Source organism: Dysidea avara, chromosome 6 (assembly GCF_963678975.1).
Source record: "Dysidea avara chromosome 6, odDysAvar1.4, whole genome shotgun sequence".
Lineage (NCBI taxonomy): Eukaryota > Metazoa > Porifera > Demospongiae > Dictyoceratida > Dysideidae > Dysidea > Dysidea avara.
The window spans coordinates 30,980,510-31,004,839 of NC_089277.1; the positions used below are offsets into that span (position 1 = coordinate 30,980,510).

Here is a 24,330-nt window from a genome sequence, read left to right on the forward strand (position 1 = left end):
ATTTATTTATTTATTTATTATGAATTGCCAAAGTTTGTAAATTGGATGTGTGTGGAAGGCCCCTTTTTGCAAATCTGGTCACATATGTAAACATACAGTGTACGTGTTTAGGATATTGTGAGAGCACTGTGTGATGTTCAAGTAATGTTAAATATGTACATACCTCTACAGAAACTTGTACAGCCGTATCTGCTGCTTGTTCACTACATTATACAAACAAAGCCAACACAGGGTATTTTCAACAGCTGATATGACTATTGGGTGCACCTATAATTATTAAAATAGTAAATTCAAAACATTTGTATGAACTATAGTTGGACAAAAAAATTACCAGGAAATAAATTTTGTTTCACAAACGATTAATAGTAAGTAAATACTATAGAAGTTTTTGCCTACAAGTAAAGCTTCAGTTTTGATAATATGCAAATTTTTATCAGAGGAATGAGCAGCAAACGGACAAATCCATTTCCACATTGCTAATGTTACTATATGCAACTCTTCTTGTCAATACCAACTGACACTAATAGTGGACAAGACATACAATGAGTAAAATCGTGATATGGCCATTAACATTCAGTATGTAATACAAGAGATAAGACATAGGATTACCCATATTGTTACCAGTATACGTAGATGCACAGTGGATGTATTGGTAGACTACCACTGTGAAAAAAGCTCAGAATAATAAGGTCTATAACAGTCTTGTTATGTTAGTATTAGAATGAAATAGTACAGCATATATTATTAGATTAGGGCTTTAATATAACAAGCTTATTGAATACATTTAAGATAGTCATATACTAGAGATTAAATCACTAGTATAGTGCAGTGTATTATCAGACTATACTAAGCCTATTTCAACCATATATTGGCTACTATACTATTGTACTTTTTTACTTTCCTATAATTTGTGGCTACCTTAATTAAATAATTTCTATAATTATATTTGTAATGAATTTAATTCTGTAACTTAAAACCACAACAGGTACAGTACATGGAGTATATATACAGTTTCAATGTCTCCGGGGTCATGATGGTATCCAATCAGTATCGTCGTTATTTTCATGTTAGTGGCTACTTGCAGCAACTGTATGCTCCAACTGCAGGTAAGACAGTAAATACAATTCACAAGCTCCATTAGTAATCACCTGTATTGTTGCTATTACAGTATGACTACAAAGGTATCAGTCAGTAAATTCCAATAACAGAATCTATAGCTAGAGATGAGATGATCTACAGACAGATTTACAGACTGGCAACATTATCATATTTTGGCTTACATTTTTGATCAAAAAGACAACTGTATCTTTCTTGTATGCCATTTGACTGAAAATCATATTCCAGCATCACCATTGTACCTTAATGAAAATCAGGCGTACATGTGCAGTACTTTTATAATTAGTAAAAATAATAAGTAGCAGGATTTTCCAGTCCATTGTCACGCATGCACTAAAAGCGAGACAGCTGAAGGGCCATTCACGGGTGATAAAGAACACGATGCATAATATTTTCACCATTTTTACAATTATACATCGTAACATGACACTTAGTTACATAAATCTGCCAGTTTCCTCACACTACCCAAACGCATGAGCCAAGATATGGACTGGAAAATCCCAGTACACAACAAAATAATGCCTAGCAACCAACAAAATTACATGATATGAATTAAATAACAGCTAATTCCTACACAGCCCATGAATCTGAATAAAATGGCTGGAATGGTGTAGTGGATGGTAAAACTAACCAACAGACAAAGATGTAATCCATCAACACTTCTGTTTTTCACTTCAGGTTTGTGACCCTGCCATGTCCTGATTGGTACGACACAATTGGCTGTTAAAGAGTTGAAATAAAATGATAACTCACTGTATATTCTTTGTATGGAGATCAGCACATCTATACACCTCAAAAGACGGTACATGTCAATCATCTAGTGTGACAAACAATGTTCAAATATTTGTACATTATATGCAACACTCACCTATGCAATCTGGAGATTACATGATGTGATATGAATTCGTGGGTCAGCTGTGTTCTCCTGCGGGGCTAAATAGAACAGCTAGAATAAAGCAGTGGCAGGAAAAACTGACCGATGGACATGCTGTTATCCATCTACAGTTCTTTGTTATTTCTTTTCTCACTCTGGTAAACATTCCACTAAACGGTTCAACAGGATCAGCAGAGACACCCTCAAATGATGGTAACTTACCACAAATCAGCATGCATAATTATGCATGTCTGCAAGAGACTGCATGTCACAATCACCTAGTATGACAAAAAAAGGATGAATACCCATGCATTATAGAGAGTACTCACTTATGTGCTCTGGCAACCAATGAGATGATATGATATGAAAAGCTAATTCCATACTTCCTGCCAGGCTAAAAACAGCAATCTTAAATGAGGTAACTAATAAAACTGACCAATGGAGAAAGCTGTAATCCATCTGTGCTTTTTTAATTACGTACATCATTTTGCCACTTATGGCACCACCATGCATGTCCTGATTGGTTCAACATAATCAGCAGAGACACCCGTGAAACTGTTTAATAAAAATAATATGTAAATGGGCATTTGCAATTAAATTTGTTGCATTGGCACAAAAATTCATAATTAAACTCTCTTCCAGAAAGCAGCCACTCATTACGAGATGAATATTTTGCCTGGATAGTTACACTTGACACACTAGAAGGTACATAATTGAAGCTGGTTGTACAGACATCTGTTGGCAAATCAATCAGTTTGTTCACGAGTGACCACATCCATTGCCAATGACTAAACCAAGCACAGATGAATTATCACTTATGAAGAGTTGTTTACTACAGTTGTACCTGAACTTTTATGTAACAGCTGCTACATTTTGTGTTTGTGTTTCTCCAGCTGCCAATCTTTTTACGTGTAAAATTCAATGGCCAAAGCAACAAATTTAGTTGCCAAAACCAGTACGTAACTCGCTGCACATCCTCTCAAAGTCCGTACACTTCAAGACTAGTATTGTACACATGTCAATCACCTAGTGAAATAAAAATGGTTGAATAATTATGGTAGCACTCACCTAGGGGAAAATTGCATGATGTGAGAAGAGTGTAGGAGTCAGCTGTGCTCTCCTGCACAAACGGGTGGAATGTGGTAGGTCATGTAAAAGTGACCAATGGACAAAAGCTGTAATCCATCTAAAAGGGGTAACCGGAAAAAGGGGACAAGTGACATTTTAAAAATAAGGTGGCCATGTGGTGGGCACCAAATAGCATTTAAAAACCATAATTGAATTGTTGTAATTTTTCTAATATATTCATCTAGAACTCTTAAAAATCTGTCAACTTACTAACAACATTTTTTTGCATGCCTTAAATAAGTCATTTCCATTTTTAAGAAATAGAAAAAATCTAAATGGCACATGTCCCTTTTTCCATTGATCCCTTTACCTGCACCTCTTCGTTATATACTTGCAACTCTCCCTTCAAGTTTGTTTACATTGTGTAGTCCCAATGTCCTAAATTGTCCAACAGGATCAGCAGAAACAATCATTAAACAGCCACACATTAATAGTGATGACTTACTGTAAATCATCATGTGTGCCACCTCTGAAACTTTAACAATGCACTACTGTATAGTTCTATGCCAAGTTACCTAGTATGACAAAAATGGACAAATAAATGTGTGCATTATATAGAGTTCTCACCTATGTGCTTTGGCTGGCAACCAATAAGATTGTGTGATGTAAAGTGGAAGAGCTATAATTTCCACAAAGTTCCTAAGCCCCACTATGCTCTCTTGAGGGCTAAAAGCAACAAGTTCAAATGAGGTAATGACAGGTACTAATGGACAAAGCTATAATACATCCATGCTGTTTTCATTATTTCTGTTTCTCACTTCAGGATATGTGGCCCAGTCATCTCCTCATTGGTCCAAAACAGTTAGCAAAACAACTGCTAACCAGTTGATAATTCACTGTATATCCGAATCAATGTGCACCAGCTATGCACATCTGTACACTGCTAAGACTGTACATGTCAATTATCTAGTATAACAAAACAAAAAAAATGCTAGTGGTAGCTACATTACAGCTAGCACCTACCTAAGTGATATCTAGCATATGAGTGCACGGGTCAACTGTGCAATTAACAAACCAACTGGATATAGAGACAGGTAAAACTCAAAGTAGTAATCCATCTGCACTTCTTCATTGTTCCTAATCTCACTCCATTTTAGCTTGTTAAACATTCCACCATGTCCTAAATGGTCCAACAGGATCAGGAGAGACAACCACTAGCTAAACAGCTGCAAAGTTAAAATCATGTACATGTCAATCACCTACCATGACCAAAACGGACCAATAAATGTGTAGAATCAGTTGTGTGCTCTGGAAACCAGTGCCTATTTGTGTAAGGTTTACTAGAAGAGCTCGCGAGTTGGGATCTGAGGCCTACAAAAGTGCCGGAGTTGTAACAACCATAGATAATAGAGGCTTCTCTGTGACAACTGAGCGCGCAAACTGGTAATCCATCTGCGCCTCGTTACATACCGCCTTTTCTATTTCTCTTGACAAATATTAGTATCCACCGACATCTTCAGTGCCACTACAACTCCCGTAAACTAATGTGCACAAGCAGGTCCAACAGTTCGCGGACCACATTATAGTGTTTGTGCATTCTGAGCGCGAGCCCAACTGGATACGGAATATAATACAGAGTGAAGCACAGTGCATTTAGGAAACTGATTGATCTTCGTGCAAAGTGCTGTTTGCAACCTATCACGAGTACCTATTCACAGCTATATAACTAGTTACAGCTGGCTACTTCATCCAATCCTTTTCATAATAGCTACAATCATTATACTGTAGAGTACAAACCTACACACAAAAAATGTCTAGTCTAAAATCTATGCTTAAACATCAGACTCAATTCCATCCTCTACGTAGTCATTATCTCCACATCCACTGCTGCTTTCTGTAGTCAGTGATTGGGGGGCATTAGTAATCATCCACGTCTTAGCCTTAGGTGGTGGTGCCCTTTCAACTATCTCACCTTCTTGGCGGTTTTTAGCAAGGCTTTCTTTTCTCCCTTTGTCAAGATGATCCATCAGTTTATTAAAGTCATCTGACCTCCATGATTGTCGATGACGTACAAACCCACCTTCGTCATCACTTTCCTCTTCGGTCATCATTTCAGCAGTGACATGCTTCCATAGCTTCTTTATTCGGGATGACCTACTGTTTTTCACAACTTTGTTGCGGCGGTCATATATCTAAAAAAAAACTTGATGCTTGGTAACAATGAATCAAAATGTTGTACCCTTTGTTGACGAGATCTAATTCTTGTCTTTTTCATCGTTTCTATTGACTTGTCCTTTTCTTTGCTCTGGAGTGTCTTTTTGTATGTTCTACATCCATCTAAAATTAATAGATTATAAAATTTAAGAAGTAGCTAACATAATGGAGCTCCACACACCTCTTATTTGTTGTATTGGATAGTCCTTGTGTAGCTCTTTTATCATGATGCTTACAATCCTATTGTTATGCTCACCATCAATCCTAATAAGTTTATAAGATATAAATGAAGCTGTATGTCTATAGCTATTTATACAGCATACCTTTCATGGCAATGAAACTGATTTGTTTCATCAAAGTTGGAATGCAGGACTCGTATCTTATACTAAATAATGTATGTTAGATATACTAGTATATATTCATATAAAATACCTGTAAATCTGGTGGAGTTCTTTTACATCTTCCTGCTCCACTACAACTTCTTGTCCCTGATGATGATGATGACCCATCATACAATGATTGATGCGATCCAGATGAGCTTTGTTGCCTTTCTTCTATGTTAGCCACTTTTTTCTCAATGGTTATCATCCGTCTGTCCAGTTCTTGAAAAGCCGATTCCATGCTTCTTTCAATTTGCTGAAAAAGCTGGCAGACTGAAGACTCAATGGCTTGGCCTTGGTGTGAAAATGTGCCTGAGTAATTCGACAATTCACCCGGTCCCCATGATTGCCTTGTCCATGACTCGCCAACATCACCACATTCACTAAAGCTGTTTTTTTTTTCAATGCAGATACATGTAAAGAAACCACCTTACGGTAACAAACTAACCTATGATCCATCTCGTAGGAGTCAGCAAGGTGACTGCTGTCAGAGATACTGCTGACATTTTGACTCTCGGGATTACTCCTTCAAGGCCGGGACATGCAGTTAGAAATAATGCTAGCTAATTGTGTGTACTCACATAGTGCAAAGAGGTTCTCTTCCATATCTTCTAGGAGTTGACGTAGAAAAAAAGGAAGTGGTATTGCTTCGCGGCAAAGGTAGACTATCGTCCATGACACTGTTCAAAAAAAGGCGCCAAAAATGAAAATTTGGCTCAGTGCACTTCACTAACCTTAAAACTTCCGTAGCAGAAATCCTGCTGCCCCTTTGGTCAGGGGCGGATCCAGGAGCTGGCTAGGGGAGGGGCACAAACAGGGTAAGTTGTAGGTGGTTGCATGCATGGGGAGAACCATATTCTCTATAGTTCAGTGCTGCTTTTTTAAAGCAGCAAATAATCACCTCTTAGTGGTGTCTCACTGTTGATATTTGCCATTTTGGCCTTTTCAGATGGTTGTGAAGTCTTAAAACTGTTTAAAAGGCTCTGAATGTCTTAAATAACAGCAACACGATAATTATTTTTAGAGGCGCTTAGTACGCACGAAGGTGCTGGGTGACTATTTTACAGTTAGTTTGACTTCCGTTTCGCTTTGGTCTCAGATGAATTTGTAATAAATGCTAGTAAAATGTGCATATTTTTGTAAGTTTAAACTAATCTTGGTTGGTCTGACATAAAATTTACTAGCTGTTTTAATCAGAAGCATGGCTGGCTCCTCCACAAGGAGGAGAGGGGGGGGGGGGGGGGGGGGGGCATTTGCCCCAAATGCCCCATCCTGGATCCGCCATTGTTGGTGGCGCTGAACAGGCGCTGGAGTTGAGCTCCTCTGTGGTACATTAGATTTAGAACCATGGCTAGAAAGAAACATCATGTCAATTCGCGCGCAGCATAAACTATTATAGTCTCGCGGCGCCCTACCCCCAAAAAGTATCTGGTGAAACTGTGTACAAAAGTTTGGCGTTACCGGAATGTTGGGGGCTCCAATCAGATCGCTCCATTTATAATTAGTGACGCAACCTAGTAGCTAATTCTTACGTGGCTGGTCTTATGGCTTCGAGGTTCAACTGTAAAATTTAATACATTGCAGATAGAAGGTTGTTACTACAGTGGCATAGCGACTTGCCGATTCACTGAATTGAAGCCGTGTCAGCAGAGTACAGTTAAGTCTTTCGTGCTAGGACAGGATTTGTTGTCTCTTCCTACTGGTACTCGAGCTTACCTCCATGGGTTTAGTGTCTAAAAGAGAACGAAGAAAGTCCATACTCAATTACCATTGTAGTAAGCCCTTTACAGGCACTGGTCTCTAGTACAGAAGGGTGTACAATCCATTTATGTTCAATAAAAGTTCGACAGTCCGCATGAAGATGAAACTATCGAAACTAGCTATATAGTTAAGTGCAAATGACTATTCTGTAATATTTATAAGTCCTGAGTTACTGCTTGGAGACAAAAGCTGGGTAGTCTAAGACATCTTCCATTGAAAGACCTATCATGATCACCTAGTAGGTATAGCTGTGGACGAAGTATCATGTAGTGTATGTTTCCACTCATTTTCTAGGGGTAAAGAACTCCCAAAAGAGTATTCAAATCTTGGTGAAACGAGAGGATTGTTGGACACGTCTGTTTACGTAATGGTAATGACAGCCACTGTCACTAGACAAACAAGTAAAGATATCTTTAAATCTCTTGGTTTTAATTTGGCAAAGCCAGTAATGACAATAAGATCCCCTGAGAAGCCAAACGTTGTGTATAAGTAACAAGGAAGATTGCAGATAGTGAAGAAACATTAATTTTGCTTCCCTAGTGGAAGAGCTCAGAAAGAATCGCAGAAACACCAACAAAATAATTTTCTGTAGGACATGTGAGGACACAGATCATATATATCTATTCTTCAAAAGCATGCTAGGTAAAGAAATGATGGATCCTATTGGGTACCCTGATACTTCTCGATTTAGGCTGATGGATATGTTTACAGCTTGTACTAGTGTTGATGTGAAAAAGACATTGTCAAGTCTTTTACATAGCCTGAAGGAAGGCTTAGGATAGTAGTAGCTACGTATACAGTAGCATTTTGGATGGGGATGCACTACTGTCCAAAGAATTTACATTGGGGGACCACCCTCCAATGCAGAAAGTTATGTACAAGAGACTGGACGAGATGGACAGGTAGCTCATGCTGTACTGTATTTGTCCAACAATCTTGGACTAGGGCACATTGAAGACAGCATGAAAGATTACTATCATAACAATCTCCATGTAGGTGACACACTCTTTTCCAAGATTTCGTCTTGTACGATGGAAGTAGACCAACAGGCTGCCTGTGCTTGATATTTGTGCCACAACTTGCTGTTGTGGCTTGTGTTAACAATATCTTACTTATCTATTTTACAATGATTATCTTACTGTTCACCACAGGTTTTGATTAATGAAAAATAAATATAATATTAACTGCCACACACAACAAACTAATGACTGTCTTGAACACAATAGTGTAAAATACTGCGAAGTTGATATGTCATCCAGTCCCTAAGTTCATGTGTATCCTTGCACTCTCCTTCATTGGCATAATCAGAATCTTCTAATGATGACATACCAATAGCAGACATCACTTCTTGAGCATCACACCTAACGAAACCTACATGGCAAAACTATTGAATAAGCACATCTATTTTAATTTGGTACAGTAGTGCTATAATGATAATAATAATATAGCTACATACACACATAATTATATACTGTATTCATCATCATCCTGACATACATGTACAGCATGTACCGCTCAAATGCAACATGTCTTGTGAGAGAGCGATCTTACTAATTCAAAGGGGGTGGCACCAATTTTGTTTGCATCTCAAACAATACAGGATGAATACTTGAGAGTGCCATTGGTTAGCACGTTTTTTAATCACTTGCACTCTCACAAGGTGATGTGTATGAGCAATACTGTACATGTATTACCTATACATATGCATACACAGTAATGAACTTCTTACCACCTCAGATATGCTGGGTAGTGTCTAATCACTGGACTGGACTACTGGACTGACATTTTTTTGGTTTTACACATTTTTAAGGGTGGGATTACTGTATATTTGGGTTGACTTGTGACAACATTTCAGCACTGAGTGGTGATTATGATCCTAAAAAGTAGTTGTGATAAGCCAAATGGGTTAAATTAAATGTATTATATTCACTGCTAGTATCTACTCTACTGTATAGCAGATACTGACATGTAGGTATTATTAATACCCAGAAATGTTTCTCTTAGGCACACGTGATTACTGTGATACAACTTCTCTATAACATACGTACATTGTGAATTGATGACTAGTCACTGAAGTCCATGATACATGTATGTAACTGTGTGTAATGGGGGCACATAAAATTTACCTACTAAAACTTTTATGTACTGTGTGCCATTGTGCTATGACCATGCAATCTTCTACTCCTATTAACAGCTAAATGGCATCTTAATACAATTAACAGAATGCAGACATTTCATTCCAGTAATGAAATATGACCAATCATGCAATGGGATCTAGTTTGTGTATTCACACACACCATCTATGTAACTATGTTATAAAAAGTTGTATCATAATACTCAGTGAGAGAAACACTTTTGGGTACACCAGTATATCTGCTATACAGTAGAGTAGATACTGTCAAGCAGTACACTTAACTGAACCCATTTAGCTACATTTTGTATTATATTCACCACTCAGTGCTGAAATGTTGTCACAAGTCACCCAAATGTACAGTAACCCCACCCTTAAAAATGTGCAAAACCAAAAAAAATGTCAGTCCAGTAGTCCAGTCCAGTGATTAGACACCACCGACTTGTTGGACATCTCACTTGAAAACTGATGTTGTATGTGTTGAGGGACTTCTTTAGTCTTTATAACATTGATATGTTTGCAAAAGAATGGCATATGCGCTCTAATGGTTCTTGACAGAAGAATGGTCAGATTTTCTTTCAAGCCATAACACTGTTTCAGAAGTTTACTGATGCAATATCAACAGAATGAGGTATATCACTTAGGAATGAACAGTCAACTCTATCTTTAACTGCCATTATATGTGTACAGTGTAAAGAGTATAAGCATGATGGTCCAATGTTTCCTGTCTGAGTCTAATGTAAAAATCTACATTATCAGCTACAAACTTAAAGGTTGACATGGACAATTCAGAGCAAAGAAATTAAAAAACTCTTTTGTCCCAGACGACTCTGCAGTGTCAGAAGCTGTAAGTACAGGTGAAAACTGTGGTGCAGTGGGAGAAGATAATACATCACAAAAAGTATCAGAACTACTGCCTTGAGATGATTGTACATTACTGTTCCATTCATCATTTGTCTCATCAGCCCTTGGATCACAAATCACATTGGATTCAATAGTTATCACAGTAGTAGCACCAGGAGTTACGGTGCAACGGTTGGTAGTGTCACTGCATATCTGTGGTAGGATTCTGGCACGATACATTCTACAATGATATAAACAGTAATCTGGCACAACAAAATGCTTTTGCAAACCTTTAGCAATCGTCTTTCAAATATTTCATCACGCCAGATATTGACAGGCTTATCATGCTGCTTTCCAAAATCATCCACAAGCTGCACTGTGGTTCTATGTGACAAACACAGGCATGCTATGTGCAAACGCCTGAATATCTAGAAAAAGCACAACAGCTATACACATGTCATTAACTAGATTTGGATGTATAGGCTACGCCTCTATCCAAATTTACAATTACAACTATGAACCTGTTTTGGACAATGATTAGAATACAAAAGCAATGAAATTACAGATAGCAGGAAATTAGCATGCTGACTACAATTTCTCAACATCACACCAGCAATAACTGCCACTAAAACATTTTTGTCAGGCTTATAGACATTCTGTTCATTATAGTTTCTAAACTCTTCTGCAAGATGGCTGATAATAGTGGAGCTGTTCTTTGAAGGTCGGTGCAATGACTTTTCCAATGGTATGTTGTAAGAGTACCCTTGATTTTGGTTCTAAACAGAGACTTGCTACTGGGACTTGCAGATGATGCCAATTCATGATGGATCTTTTACCAATTCTTTCTGCAACAAGCGTGACTAACTTATTATTACATTATTTGAAATGAAATTGAATTCTGATTATGACTGCCAACAGCTTTTCCCAATTTGTTCAAGGAGTCAGTAAGATGGTTTACTCTGGACCTTTTCTTGTTCTTTTGCACAACCTAGATAATAATTGTATACCATGCACTTTAAGTATATAGCAATAGAATAACGTGTCTTATACACTAGCTACAATGCAACAATAACAGAGGAACTTTTCTTTCACAGAAATTTTGATTTCAACAGATCTTATTAACTCCATACACTATTAACTCCTTCATAAAATTGGCCAGAGTCCAAAAGTCTCCAGAACAGAGGGATTCTACAAGCACATGCATGCATCCAAATCCATTGTTTAACAATGATAACTATTAACACTGTGTATTTAACAATACCAAACAAAACAAAGATAGGATGGCGACCCATGCAGATAGCAATACATGATATACACAGCAGACATAACAACTTTAGACAATCAAAGTGTGATATCATAACAGAACTATTACAAAGCTTTAACTTTTTGATATTGCATGGGTCAAAGGATTTATGCTCTGACCACACAATTGAACAGTCCAATTACATCTATTCAACACTGTTCATTAGTATAGTGAGGAGGGAGTGTATAAACAGTGGAATGGACTACTGGAATGAAATTTTTTAAAGCTCAATATCCTTTTTTATACATCCAAATAAGTATAACTCCTCCCCTTAGGTAAGCAATTAAAAGGATTCCCCTTAAAGTCAGGTCATTTAGCATACTTTTCGTCACTACAACACTTGTATGACTTTTAACTCAATACTTAATTACTTGTCTGAAACTAACTGTCTTAAGGCTTGGTTCAGTGTGCAATGTGGCACTGCCACAACAAACTTTGGCTTAAATTTTTATACTATTGTGGGAAAGGTTCACTGTAAACACTTACAAGATAGTCCCGTTTCACTTTTACCCAAAATTTGTTGCTTAGGCTCCTAGGTTAGTGGTAAACACATTGTACAGGCTCTGCCCTCTGTGTTCATCCACTGACAAAGTTGAATGAATACTTCATTATACAGTGAATGTACTTTTACAATGCATGTATACATGTAACTTTTTATCATTTGGAAACAAGGGTTAAGTCAAGAATCTTCTTGATATTCCCAATAAACTGCCATTGTGCATGTTCATAACTGACTTTGCAGTACATTACATTGGTAACATTGGTAAATTTTGTCTATGGTGAGGTGAATTATGCTGAGGTGAATTATGCTAAGAGCTGACTCAAGGGGTATCCTATTTATTAGGGGAGGAGTTATTTGGATGTAAAAACTGATATTGAACTTTTAAAAAATCCATTCCACCATTCCATTCCACTGTTTATACACTCCCTAGTAAGGAGTATCATTTTATGCATATACCAAAAACAGCTAATTTCAACATCAGTGGTTCTTAGACATGCATCTTGCATCATCAGTACACATCTTGGGATGCATGCAGTACATGACATGACTTTACTTCCACCAATCCCACTTTATGGCAACCTTTGAAGCAGCAAACCGTCAAGTGGATTTATGCACAATGTATATCAAAACACCATGCATTAATTTATATGTATATTATATAGTTATACAATGGCCACGAGTGCTCTGCCTGATATAAACGCACGAGCCTGAGGGCCGTCAGGCCCATAGGCAAGTGTGTTTATACAGGCAGAGCACGAGTGCACGTTGTATAACTGTTATGTACCACTCACCTAATTGGTGGGGAGAGTCTCACAAGACAGCTGTAAACACTTATAAAGGCCAGGTTTCTAACATTGATTGTGGGTAACCAAGCCAAACATTGCGATGACGTTCCCTCTGCAGTACTGCAGCCACCTGAGATATTGAAAGCTAGTACGCTATGGGTTATATCACCAACTTGCATTCACTATTCGACTCTCATCATGTAGTGCTCAGCATGCCAGCGTGATCACTCAATCGCCATATAGACTAATCGCCATAGTGATTCTCTCGAACGAAAAAAAGCAGCTATATATACGGTTTAAGTGAACAAAACCTAACTACTAAACGATACTAGTCTAATTCTTACTATTCACACTGGCTAAACTCGAATCTGGTGGCATGACAAAACTGGTTACCACAATTGAACGTAAAGGTGAGTATTATTTAGAATAAATTAGTTTTATTGAGTCATTGTCGAAGTGGACTACAGTTTAATCTGAGCTAAGCGGATGGTACCAGACTAGTAAAGTATATAAGTACGTTTATATATGTGTAGACTAGAGCTGTGTCCACCGTGCTGGCTTTTTCGATCGCCATTGGCTGCTTGTAAACATTATACGTATTGGTGACGTTATGGCCAACAATCGACCTTTACATGTCAGGCTATAAAAGAATTCTAGTGATCTGTGAAGTGTCTTTTCACCTATTAGGTGAGGTGTCGTAGTGGTCTTGGCCACCGGCACTTGTGCTATGCTGCACAAAACCGCAGCCAGTGCATTATAACTTATAATGCACTTGATGCGGTCTACAAAACTGCAACCAGTGCATTATACGTTATAATGCACTCACTGCGGTCTACAAAACTGCAACCAGTGTGTTATAAGTTATAATGCACTCACTGCGGTCTGCAGCAATGCAATATACAAATTATGGCACTGGTGGTGCCTTTGAACTTCCCACGCAGCCGGAGTGGTACATACATATATATAGCACTAACAATTGGTCTTACATAAAACTGTTGACCTTCTCAAATATGCTGTGGCCAAATCATCAGCTCCTATCCCACTAGCTTGAGTTAATCTACCACTGCGCAGTACTTTCCGCACGTAATCTTCAACTACCCGCTTAATATTATTTCCTTTATTCAACAAAACACTTCTTCTGCATTTAGATTCTGGTAAAGCAGCTCCACGTAACAAACAGCAAGGCACGCGGGTAACGCCATGAACTACATGCAGAACCACCTACTAGTTGAGTACATATACCACCGCATAATTATCCGATTCATTTTCAGTTATATGCAAATAATTCGCGAACGTCACACAATTTAAATTCCTGGGGGGTCGGGCGCCGCGAGACTAAAGCGAGTATTGCAACTGATGAACAGGATATCGCTAGCTAATGAACAATAGTTTTGGTTTCACGTGACATACAATAGTTTGCAATTGTAAGAAGCGTTTCACAGCCTACTCCAAGCAGAAGTTCAAGATTATTGAGGTATATAACTGTATGTATGTATTCTATACGTTATTCATAGTATATTATAGCAAGCTAGCTAAATATAGAACATGCATTTCATCACGGAACCACACCGCATGGCTTGCAACATGGAGATCCACGTGATAGGCACTATATTAAACAAATGGTTGAGTTGAGCTCCAGTATGATAACCTTGTTTGTTTAGCTATATGTTCAATGAATACATGCTTGGCTAACTTTAAGCCTTAGGCCATGCATCGTTGACTAAAGCTGTATATGTTACGCGTAGCTAGCGGTAGTTTAGTTTTGCGTACATTAACACATGAGTTGATTGTGTTTGTGCCTTACAGTCGTTTTTAGTTCTAATTGCAGCTATACGTACTTGCAGCTATACGTACTTGCAGCTATACGTACTTGCAGCTCAGTATACGTAGTTAGCTACTTATCCTCCTATAGGATCTTCAATGCCCACTCGTGAGAGTTGTGGGATATTAAGGAACTTTTCACTGTTTTTAGTTCATGTTGTATAATTGTGTGTGCTGTAATTTATGGGTTTGTTTTGCCAGGGATCCAGCTATGTGTGTTTCAGGTAGTTGTGTATCCCTGAGTCTAGGCTCCTCTTACCTTGTATATAGCTATTGCTGTATGTTGTCATTATCATGCATGACTACTTTAGCATGCATAAAGTTAAATTTTAAATTTTAAATTACATAGATATGGCAAGCAATCCAAAACGTCCCAGAATCCAGTGCCCGTTTTGCAAAGAAAAATTATCATATTTTGCATATTGCCGGCACCAGCAGACAAAGTCTTGTATTAATAGCACTGGAGATTGTGACATACAAGTAGAGCAAGTAGATGAAATTTCCAGCAGTGACTCTTCTGATGTTGTTCAGTGTGAGGCTACTATTATGGATGACCACTACTGTATGGAAGAAATACAGGGAGATGACAACCTTCAAGCATCGAGTGATGAGAGCTTTGATTCAGCACCTGAAGTGTGGGAAAATGATTTTGAAAATGAGGTCAGCGATCAGGACCCAAAACCTGTCACAAACATTAATTATCTATTAAGTTATTTTCTTTTATTTTTTCAACTGTGTTACCGTGTATCTGATAGAGGACTCCAGCACATTATTAACCTAATTTCTTCTCTCTTCAACTGGATATCTGCAACCTATAACATGCAGCCTGCCATATTTGAGGACATCCCTAAAACTCTGTACTCTATAAAAAAGAATTATGGAATGGAATTCCAATTTGAAAGATATTGCGTTTGCCCCTCATGCCATAAACTATTCAAGGAAGAATCAGCCGTTGTAGCAGGGCCTGGAAACTCAGAAGTGAGTCGTGTTTGTGACTACATAAAATTTATAAATCATCCTCAGAGGGTACACAGAGTTGAATGCGGTGCTACTTTAATGAAAACAATTAAAGTACAAGGAAAAGAAAAGCTTTATCCTCGGAAAATGTTTCTTTACAACAGCATAAAAACATCCTTAGAAAGGTTTGCAACTCGTCCAGGTTTTTTCAAAAGTTGTGAACACTGGCGGCAATTAAATAATGTTGAAGGTTACATGACTGATGTGTATGATGCAAAATTCTGGATGGATTGGAAAGATTTTTTAGAAATGCCAGGGAATTTACTTCTTATGCTTAACATAGATTGGTTTAGACCATACAAACATACTGTATACAGTATTGGTGTGATATATTTAGTGATACTGAACTTGCCACGCACTTTACGATTCAAGCCAGAAAATGTTATTATCATAGGTACTATACCAGGACCTAACGAGCCTAAGTTGACTGTTAACACTTACATAAAGCCTTTAGTGGATGAACTGAACCAGCTCTATCATGGCATTCATATTAACAGTGGTCAAGTCACCTTGGGAATTAAAACTATACGTGTTGCTCTGGCTTGCATTAGTTCTGATATTCCAGCAACCAGAAAGATATGCGGTTTCTATGGCTTCAAAGCAAAACGTGGTTGCTCTAAATGTTTGAAAGAATTTCTGACAAAAGAATCAACAGATTATTCTGGCTTTCAACGAGATGAATGGCAATTGCGTGATATAAAAACTCATCGAACCAAGGCTTTAGAGGCAAAAAATGCTACAACAGCTGCTGCACAAGAGAAGATTCAACAAGAAATTGGAGTGCGTCATTCCGAATTATTAGAGCTAAAATATTTTGATATAGTGCGTTGCCATATGATAGATGCCATGCATAATCTATTCTTAGGCACGGCCAAAAATGTTACTAGTTTATGGAAAACCAGAGGCATTTTATGTGAGTCAACATTAAATGCCATACAAAACAAAATGGACTTGATAGAGGTTCCTGCACATGTAGGTAGACTGCCTGGTAAAATATCTTCTTCTTTCTCAGGATTTACAGCTGAACAGTGGATGATCTGGACTATAGTTTATTCACCTTTTGTGCTACAAGATTTTTTACCACCAGAACACTTTGATATGTGGTGCACGTTCTCAAATTTCTGCTCTATTTTATGCCGTCCTTTTATTCATGAAACAGAAGTAGCTGTCGCAGACCATCTGGTACTTGAGTTTTGCCATAAATTTGAACGACTTTTTGGGGAAGCTTGTGTCACGCCCAACATGCATTTACATTCCCATTTATGTAAATGTGTAGAAGATTTTGGACCTGTATATTCATTCTGGTGTTTTTCTTTTGAACGCTACAATGGCATACTTGAATCTTTTCAAAAGAGTTGGCATGCACCTGAAATTCAGGTTTTGGAGAAATTCATCTTAATGCAAAGCCTGAGTGTCACAAATGTATCACAACTGACTCCTCCTGAACTGTTACCATGTATTAGCAGTGTAACAAACAACTATGCAATTATAGATGACAGGAATGAGATATTTGATAGCAAGTCCTATTTTGACTATGAAAAAAATCTCTTTTGCTCACCTGCCACTGTAACTGCTAACTTACAAGACTGTCATCATACCATACCTCCCTTTCGTGAAAAATACTTTACTGAATCCCTCAGAAATAAGCTAAAGGACGCATACTGTCGACTGTCCATGGGACAATCAGTGATTCAACATGTTCCAATGAAGTATACTGAATTTTATCAAGTAAAAGTTTATGGCCATTGGTATACATCATTAAGGTCACGTTCGCACAAATCAACTTGCATAATGGCTATATGGCCTAACTGCATAGGAAAAATCATTAGCCACGATCACAACTGCTTATCAGAGGATGTTAGAACAGGCCTTATTGAATATTTTGTTTTGCACAATCCCACCATTGATGGCATAGATGATGAAACATTCATTTTTGCAAAGGTAAAATGGTATGACGATCACCCTAGAAAATTTTGGTTTAAAAACTCTGTTGTAGTATCCTCCACTCTATTTATTGAAGAATCTGAGGCAACCTTTTTACCTCTCAGTAGAATAATGTCTAATTGTGCAATAGTAGAACAATCCACACAGTTTGACTATGGTATTGACAAAGTTAATGTATGCATACCCCTAGTTAGAAGGATAGATTAGATATTTATCTACTGAAGTTACTTGTACTATTTAATGTACGTATACAGCTTTTGTCATCCCAAATGATTTCAGTGTTGAGTTGGGAAACAAAGAGGGTACAGTGATTTTTATATAATACGTGTGTGTGTATAATATGGATTTTTGTGTAGATCGATACAAATAACATTGAGGTTTCACGTTCTATGATCACTAATTCCCAGTTGCTGTTAATAGTGCTGTGTTATTGTTGAGCAGCAAAGTTTATTTACATTGCTCCATGCAGTATACCCAGCTATATAAGTCCACCCAGCAGGTCTGTACCTAGGAATATTAAATGTCAAGTGTCAATGCTTCATATAAGGCAAGACTCAAGTACCCACACCTTCAAGAACCTATAGAAACAATAGAACCATACAACAATGAAACCACCATGAGCACACCAGAACCCATAATATTATCAGATTAGCTATAGTATGTTCACGTTGAGCTGAATCCTGAAAACATTTTTTTCTCAACAGAGTTAACATTTCAGCCAACCAGATGATTATTGGTAACAGCAAGGTGTCAACAACAGACACGTATGGTTTGGCTCCAGTACAAGTTTGGAAAAGGGCTGTAATGGACACTGTATTTATATGGCTTCCCCATAAGAAATGTATTGTGAAAATTTTGATTGGTCGTAAATATTATGTCAAACATTTGAACAACAAGATTTTGAAATACTTTTAGCGGGTCAAGCAGTACTACAAATGAGCCAAATTTCAAGATCATGTGTAATTGCATCCATGAGTTATTAAATGTTTTTGAGGATTCAGCTCAACGTGAACATACTATAGTCTGGTCTAGATCTGTAGCAATACTTGTACAACTGAAGGTTGATAGTAATGCACAACCCTTGTGCTTCTATATATATATATACATTTGATGTCTAGTCTGTGATGTGTAGTTTTAAATCAATACAAATTTATGATTTTCTCAGCATTGCTTGTAAGTTTTACCATTTATGGTAATAGGTTTAGCTTTAATATAATCATAAGTGAGGTGGTGATCATGAATACACATAATGTCAATTATATTCATACATTTGTCTTTCTGTCTATGGAGTTGTGTGGTTTGTGTATGATACTCCTATCAGTCAATTGAATAACTTTAGAGTTCCATATCAAGAAGTTTGCAGACATTTGCTATACTTTTGTTCATGACAAAAATGTTGGAACAGTCATGTCCTATACATTTCAATTTAAAAAACCATTAAAAATTAAATTAATTATCATGTACCGCCTACCTCAAGTCTGTTTAGTTTTGATACATGTAGAGCAACTCTCTGTGAGTATGATGATGCCAGAAGTCCAATTAATGGAAATGTAAACGTGTCAAAATTGTCTAAACTGACCGGGTGTAGAAAACTTTCCCATACATTTTGGGGGCATGCAATAAAAGGTGTAATAGCCCACAACACATGATAGTGCCCAACTGGTAGACTTAATAATAATAGTAGAGCCCCATGGCCTTCATTTAGGATCTGGAATTTATTTGGACCTAGCTTTCAATACGTACGTGCATGGTAGTTATTTCAGTGCTTGGCAATGATTTGAAAATGATTCATATACTGATAACTTATTAACTAGAAATAGACCACAAGACCCCACAGACAGGTTCATAGCTTGAGCATGTTTACCTTTATAACCACCTCTACCTCTTTGCACAACAGTTTTAGTTTTAGTGGTGTGGACTGTCTGATAATGTCCACCACTAATTCATTGACACTGCTAGATATAACAGCATGAATGATGCAACACTGCTTGGGACAAAACAACCGTAGCAAAGCAATTCTTATAGGCAAAAAAAATTGTTACAGTACTAACCCCCTCACCACCAAATTTGTAGCTTCTAAACTGCTATAACATACAAAACATACTATATATCAAGTGATTCATTATAGAACAAGGAATTTAATTATCAATTTGCTTTTTTTTACACAAGAGCAACCACAGTGTCGCTATATAGCTTTAAATAGCAAAATTTGGCCCAAGTGAATGAATCCAAACCCGGAATCTCACAACTTTATAGGCTAGTACTGTTTGCAATCACACAGTAAACATCACTAACCTGTTTACAGTTAAAGCAATCAACTCCCAAGTCTAGTTTTCGCAAGCACGCATGTGCATGTAGGCACGAGGTCACCGGTTTGAGTTGTACTTAAGTAGCAACATTCCACTCCGACCTATACAATACCTCTCCTTACTGTTTCTCTTCAATATTAGTGCCACTATCATTGTGTACAATGCTGACATTTCAGAAGTTGATGATGAGATCATCTAACCATGCCATCATGAGTGGAAGACCAGTTATTCCTGTTCCCATTCTCTTAAGGTTCCCGTTCACTGTGGCCGCTACAGGAGAAGCGCAGGGGCTACTAAAACACTTGACTGGTGTTACAGAGCACTTAGAAAGTGGCAGTTGTGGTGGTGAGAGGGTAAAGTAAAATATTGCCCAAAAGTTCATTACCAGAAATTCACACCCGACCATACACTCTAAAAAAAATTTGACTTATGAAAGTACAGTCTAGTATCCAGCCCTATTTCTCCCTTTTGTGTTTAGGTGCCCTCAGGTCATTTTCATTCTGATCTATGGGTCGTTTGAAAAAAAATTGCCCTGGACACTAGACTATATTCTAATAGTACTTTCTCAGCCACGGTTCCCGGTAGGCCTACACATAGATAATATATGCCTTAGCTACCATTATCCATGGCCTACGTATTACGGAGAACATATACAACCCACTGTATGGTTCACACTCACTGTTATAGCGTCTCGTGCACCCAAGGGAGACTACACTCACTCTGTTACCTCACTGCTATTCTTACGGCAAACGGGAACACTATTAACAAACATTTTGCTCGTGTTGCTCATTAATTGGATATACTTTGGATTGATTGTGGGTTTTATCGTACCATAAATACCTACGAGGATACTGAGTCTCATCAGAGGAGTACGTTTGTTATTGTTATTAGCGCTTTACAGTGACCAGCACTGATGGTCTGACAGCAACATGTGCTGAAACCTTTGGATTACCGGCCTAACCTAATTGCAAGGACTTAAACTTAGTGACTTATAGCTGAAAAGGTGTAACAGAAAAGGGGCCAAAGTAGAGGTCAATTCTTGGTTCATTCACTAATGGAGTACAGCGACAAAGTCGATATGGTAAGGGCGTAGCTAATTAAAAACAGTTTTTATTCGGCGTACTGTGCATGCAGGTGCTCAGGAAAATGGGCTTGAGTGCACACGTTACTCAGATTAAATTTTATTGCTTGTCCTAACAAATAGTACCTTCGTCACTGTAGTACTCACCGGATAGCATGTCACACAACATATTCACAGATGTGTGTCATGTTATTGCATAGATAGTATCTATGGTTATTGCTAATTGACCACACACAAATATCCAAGGAGTCCCCTTTCAGTCTTTATTTTCATTCGTACCCTTTAAGGACAGATGTTACTAATTTATCACCTTCAGTTTCTCTGGAACAATATTTAGCATTCTATCTGTGTCTTAAGTGTAACGTTTTTCGTTGTTCAGTTAAGAATTACTTTTTTGGTCCCATTTAATATGTTATATGCTTATGTGAGCTGTGTTTTGTAAATGTGTGTTTTATAAGTTGTGTGTGCTGTTGTAGCCTTTGTATTTAGCTAGATGTTTATGTTTTGGGTTGTGCAAGCCTAGCCTTTTGGTGTCACCCTTTTCACAGACCACATAGCTTTTTTTTGGAAGAGGAGAAATGAGATAGTAATAAATACACATTAAAAACAATTCAACGTACATGTGATGGAAGCTACGTACAAAGTCAAATCCATGCATTTTTGCATCTGCAATATACATAGCTACAATGTAATACCACAAAAATAGCAAAAGAGTTCTTTGGTGTTGATTTATAGCTGTGTAAATTAGAGCATGCATGAAAATAAGATTGCTCGACATAATAGATCATAAAGTGCTACACCAATATATAGCTATATGTTCGACAGCCACTTTTCTGATGCCCAGTATCATGTATGCTGGCCAGATCAACATGTGGCCATCAAGCTATCCAATCCAGAATCAGTGGGTATTATGCTGCAGAAATAATATACAATTAAACACCATGCATAAGCCTATTTATGCACATACATAGTCTAACCTATGAGTGGTATACTGTAGTTCAGCTAGGTTGCCATTCTGTTGAAACTATTAATCATTTCACAAAAAAAAATATTTTAATGTGTTAACTAAATGAAGCCATATAGTATTATATACAATAAATATAGCATGGGCATTAAACTAGATATAATCTAGTTTGGTAATATAATATGGGGAATATACTAAAATATAAGATGGTTAGTATAGTACAAACCTATACTAAGATTGTTTGTATAGTTTAGGCCATTGGATATAACATCTTATATGCCTCTTTTTTCACAGTGTACATCAATAACGAGCCTATGAAAGCAGTGTTGTCTTGAAGTTTTATCCCTCTATAGTATGTATATTCACGTTGAGCTGAATCCTGAAAAACAGCTAAAAATTAATAATGGATTTTTTCTCAACAGAGTTAACATTTCAGCCAACCAGATGATTATTTGCAACAGCAAAGGTGTCAACAACAGACATGTACGGTTTGGCTCCATTACAAGTTCATAATGGACACTGTACTTGTATGGCTTCCCCATAGGCAATGTAGTGTGAAAATTTTGATCGGCCATAAATATTATGTCAAACATTTCAAATGTTTTTAGCGGGTCAAGCAGTACTACAAATGAGCCAAATTTCAGGATCGTGTGTAATTGCATCCATGAGTTATTAAATGTTTTTGAGGATTCAGTTCAACGTGAACATACTAAAGTAGTGACCTGGCAAGTTAACAAAAAATTCAGACTGACTTAATTATCAGAGTAAAATGGCTCTCTATTAGAGTATCTTGTAAGGCTATTCTGATAAGCACTTTACTTCCCCGTTGCTACTACATGTACCTTGAAATAGACTGACTTTCAATTATGCAGGTTGGCCAGCAGTCGTTATTAGTTTTGATTTTATTGCAGTTTCTCATGCAAAAGTAAGAGTACTTCCGGCCATTCTCACTAACCCAGTTGGTGCAAATACTAGTAGAACAAGTGATAATTCCACTTCACTACCGGACATGATATTTCAATTAACAAACCAACTACTGGGGTCGAGTCACACACTTAAGACATCCACGTGCAAGCCAGATATTCATGTAGTCTCAGAGCATGCAACCAACAATTGCAGTTTAAACTGTCACACCACATAGACTATATTCAATTTCACAAGGTTCACTATTAATTTTGTGACACGTTCTTACGAGTAATGCACTTGTCAATTTCATGCCCCACCCCCCCCCCCCCCCCCCCCACCCCAGGTGGGGATTTGACATTGTTTCTTATCCCCACCTCTGGGGCAATTGACAGTTGTCCAATTCATTGACCGATTTTCGGTAGTTGCATTTCTAAACAATAAAATCGCACTTGCTACTATAATTTTACTAGCTACAGGGCAGGTTTATTACTAGTCGCATGCATGAAATATGCAGTGCGCTTAGTCATCCTTGAGGTGTTGTCAAATCCCCTACTATGGGGGAGGGGACATAGTGGGGATTTGACAGCCGATTTTGCCCCAGTAGTGGGGAATTTGACACCACGATTTGTCAAATCCCCTATGTTCCCCCACCCCTCGGGAGTGGGGGGATTGGCAATGGCGGATCCGGGATGGGGCATTTGGGGCAAATGCCCCCCCCCCCCCCCCCCCACCACCTCGTAGACCGGGAGTCATACTTCTGGTTAAATAACAAACTTTATGCCAGGCCAAGATCAGTTTACAAAACTCACGAAAATATGCACATTTTATTAGCATTCATTACGAATTCACCTGAAACTATAAAACAAACCGGGCCAAGGTCAAACTAACTACGAAATTGCCACCCAGCACCTTCGGGCGTACTAAGCGCCTCTAAAAATAATCATCGTGTTGCTGTTGTTTAAGACATTCAAAGCCTTTAAGAAGACTTCACAACTATCTGCAAAGGCCAAAAATGGTAAAAATCAACAGTGAGATACTACTAATAGGCGTATTATTTGCTGCTTCAAAAATGCAACAACTAACAAGAGGATCTGGCTCTCCCTAACCATTGTTTGTGCCCCTCCCCTTGCCAGGTCCTGGATCCGCCCCTGGTTGGGGCATGAAATTGACAAGTGCATAACCTTCATTCCTTCACTCCTGTCTAGTCTGGCCTCAGTCATCCTATGGCCATGTGTTGCGAGAATATGTGCCTTGCTGAGGAAGGAAATGTTCACCTACGTAGAGAAGACGAGGAATACACTGGCTATATCA

General features: G+C 37.9%; 1 protein-coding gene and 2 long non-coding RNA genes across 18 annotated transcripts; all 3 read right to left on the reverse strand.

Moving 5' to 3' along the window:
* Nucleotides 1–940: 940 nt before the first annotated feature.
* LOC136257869 (uncharacterized) lies at nt 941–4,619 on the reverse strand. 12 transcript variants are annotated; one of them, XR_010702235.1, is made up of 18 exons: nt 4,338–4,619; nt 4,082–4,284; nt 3,877–4,024; nt 3,686–3,784; nt 3,564–3,633; nt 3,429–3,496; nt 3,059–3,110; nt 2,835–2,991; nt 2,427–2,778; nt 2,320–2,384; nt 2,213–2,268; nt 2,094–2,160; nt 1,985–2,049; nt 1,870–1,933; nt 1,748–1,814; nt 1,281–1,358; nt 1,149–1,233; nt 941–1,100 (listed from the first exon to the last, which is right to left on the reverse strand). It is a non-coding gene; the product is annotated as an uncharacterized lncRNA (long non-coding RNA). The 12 variants fall into 12 exon arrangements; XR_010702238.1 differs by having other exon boundaries at nt 2,835–3,016; XR_010702241.1 differs by having other exon boundaries at nt 1,985–2,041; nt 3,059–3,176.
* Nucleotides 4,620–4,822: 203 nt separating this feature from the next.
* On the reverse strand, nt 4,823–6,368 carry LOC136257870 (uncharacterized). The gene is made up of 7 exons (XM_066051187.1): nt 6,234–6,368; nt 6,101–6,178; nt 5,705–6,041; nt 5,596–5,657; nt 5,454–5,536; nt 5,298–5,395; nt 4,823–5,250 (listed from the first exon to the last, which is right to left on the reverse strand). The coding sequence occupies exons 1-7, from the start codon at nt 6,326–6,328 to the stop codon at nt 4,891–4,893; spliced, it is 1,113 nt and encodes a 370-aa protein (XP_065907259.1). The 5' UTR covers nt 6,329–6,368; the 3' UTR covers nt 4,823–4,890.
* Nucleotides 6,369–8,564: 2,196 nt separating this feature from the next.
* LOC136258592 (uncharacterized) lies at nt 8,565–20,877 on the reverse strand. Of its 5 annotated transcripts, none has more exons than XR_010702871.1 (5): nt 20,748–20,877; nt 20,055–20,338; nt 10,909–11,375; nt 10,678–10,815; nt 8,565–10,628 (listed from the first exon to the last, which is right to left on the reverse strand). It is a non-coding gene; the product is annotated as an uncharacterized lncRNA (long non-coding RNA). The 5 variants fall into 5 exon arrangements; XR_010702870.1 differs by having other exon boundaries at nt 8,565–8,784; nt 9,143–10,628; nt 10,678–11,375; XR_010702868.1 differs by having other exon boundaries at nt 10,678–11,375.
* Between the last annotated feature and the right edge of the window lie 3,453 nt (nt 20,878–24,330).

Coding starts and splice junctions, on each gene's coding strand:
- LOC136257870 (XM_066051187.1), bottom strand. CDS start 6,328: ATGGACGATAGTCTACCTTTGCCGCGAAGCAATACCACTTCCTTTTTT. Junction 6,042..6,100: donor TCCTACGAGATGGATCATAG/GTTAGTTTGTTA, acceptor AAAAAAAAACAG/CTTTAGTGAATGTGGTGATG. Junction 5,251..5,297: donor TTAGATCTCGTCAACAAAGG/GTACAACATTTT, acceptor GTTTTTTTTTAG/ATATATGACCGCCGCAACAA.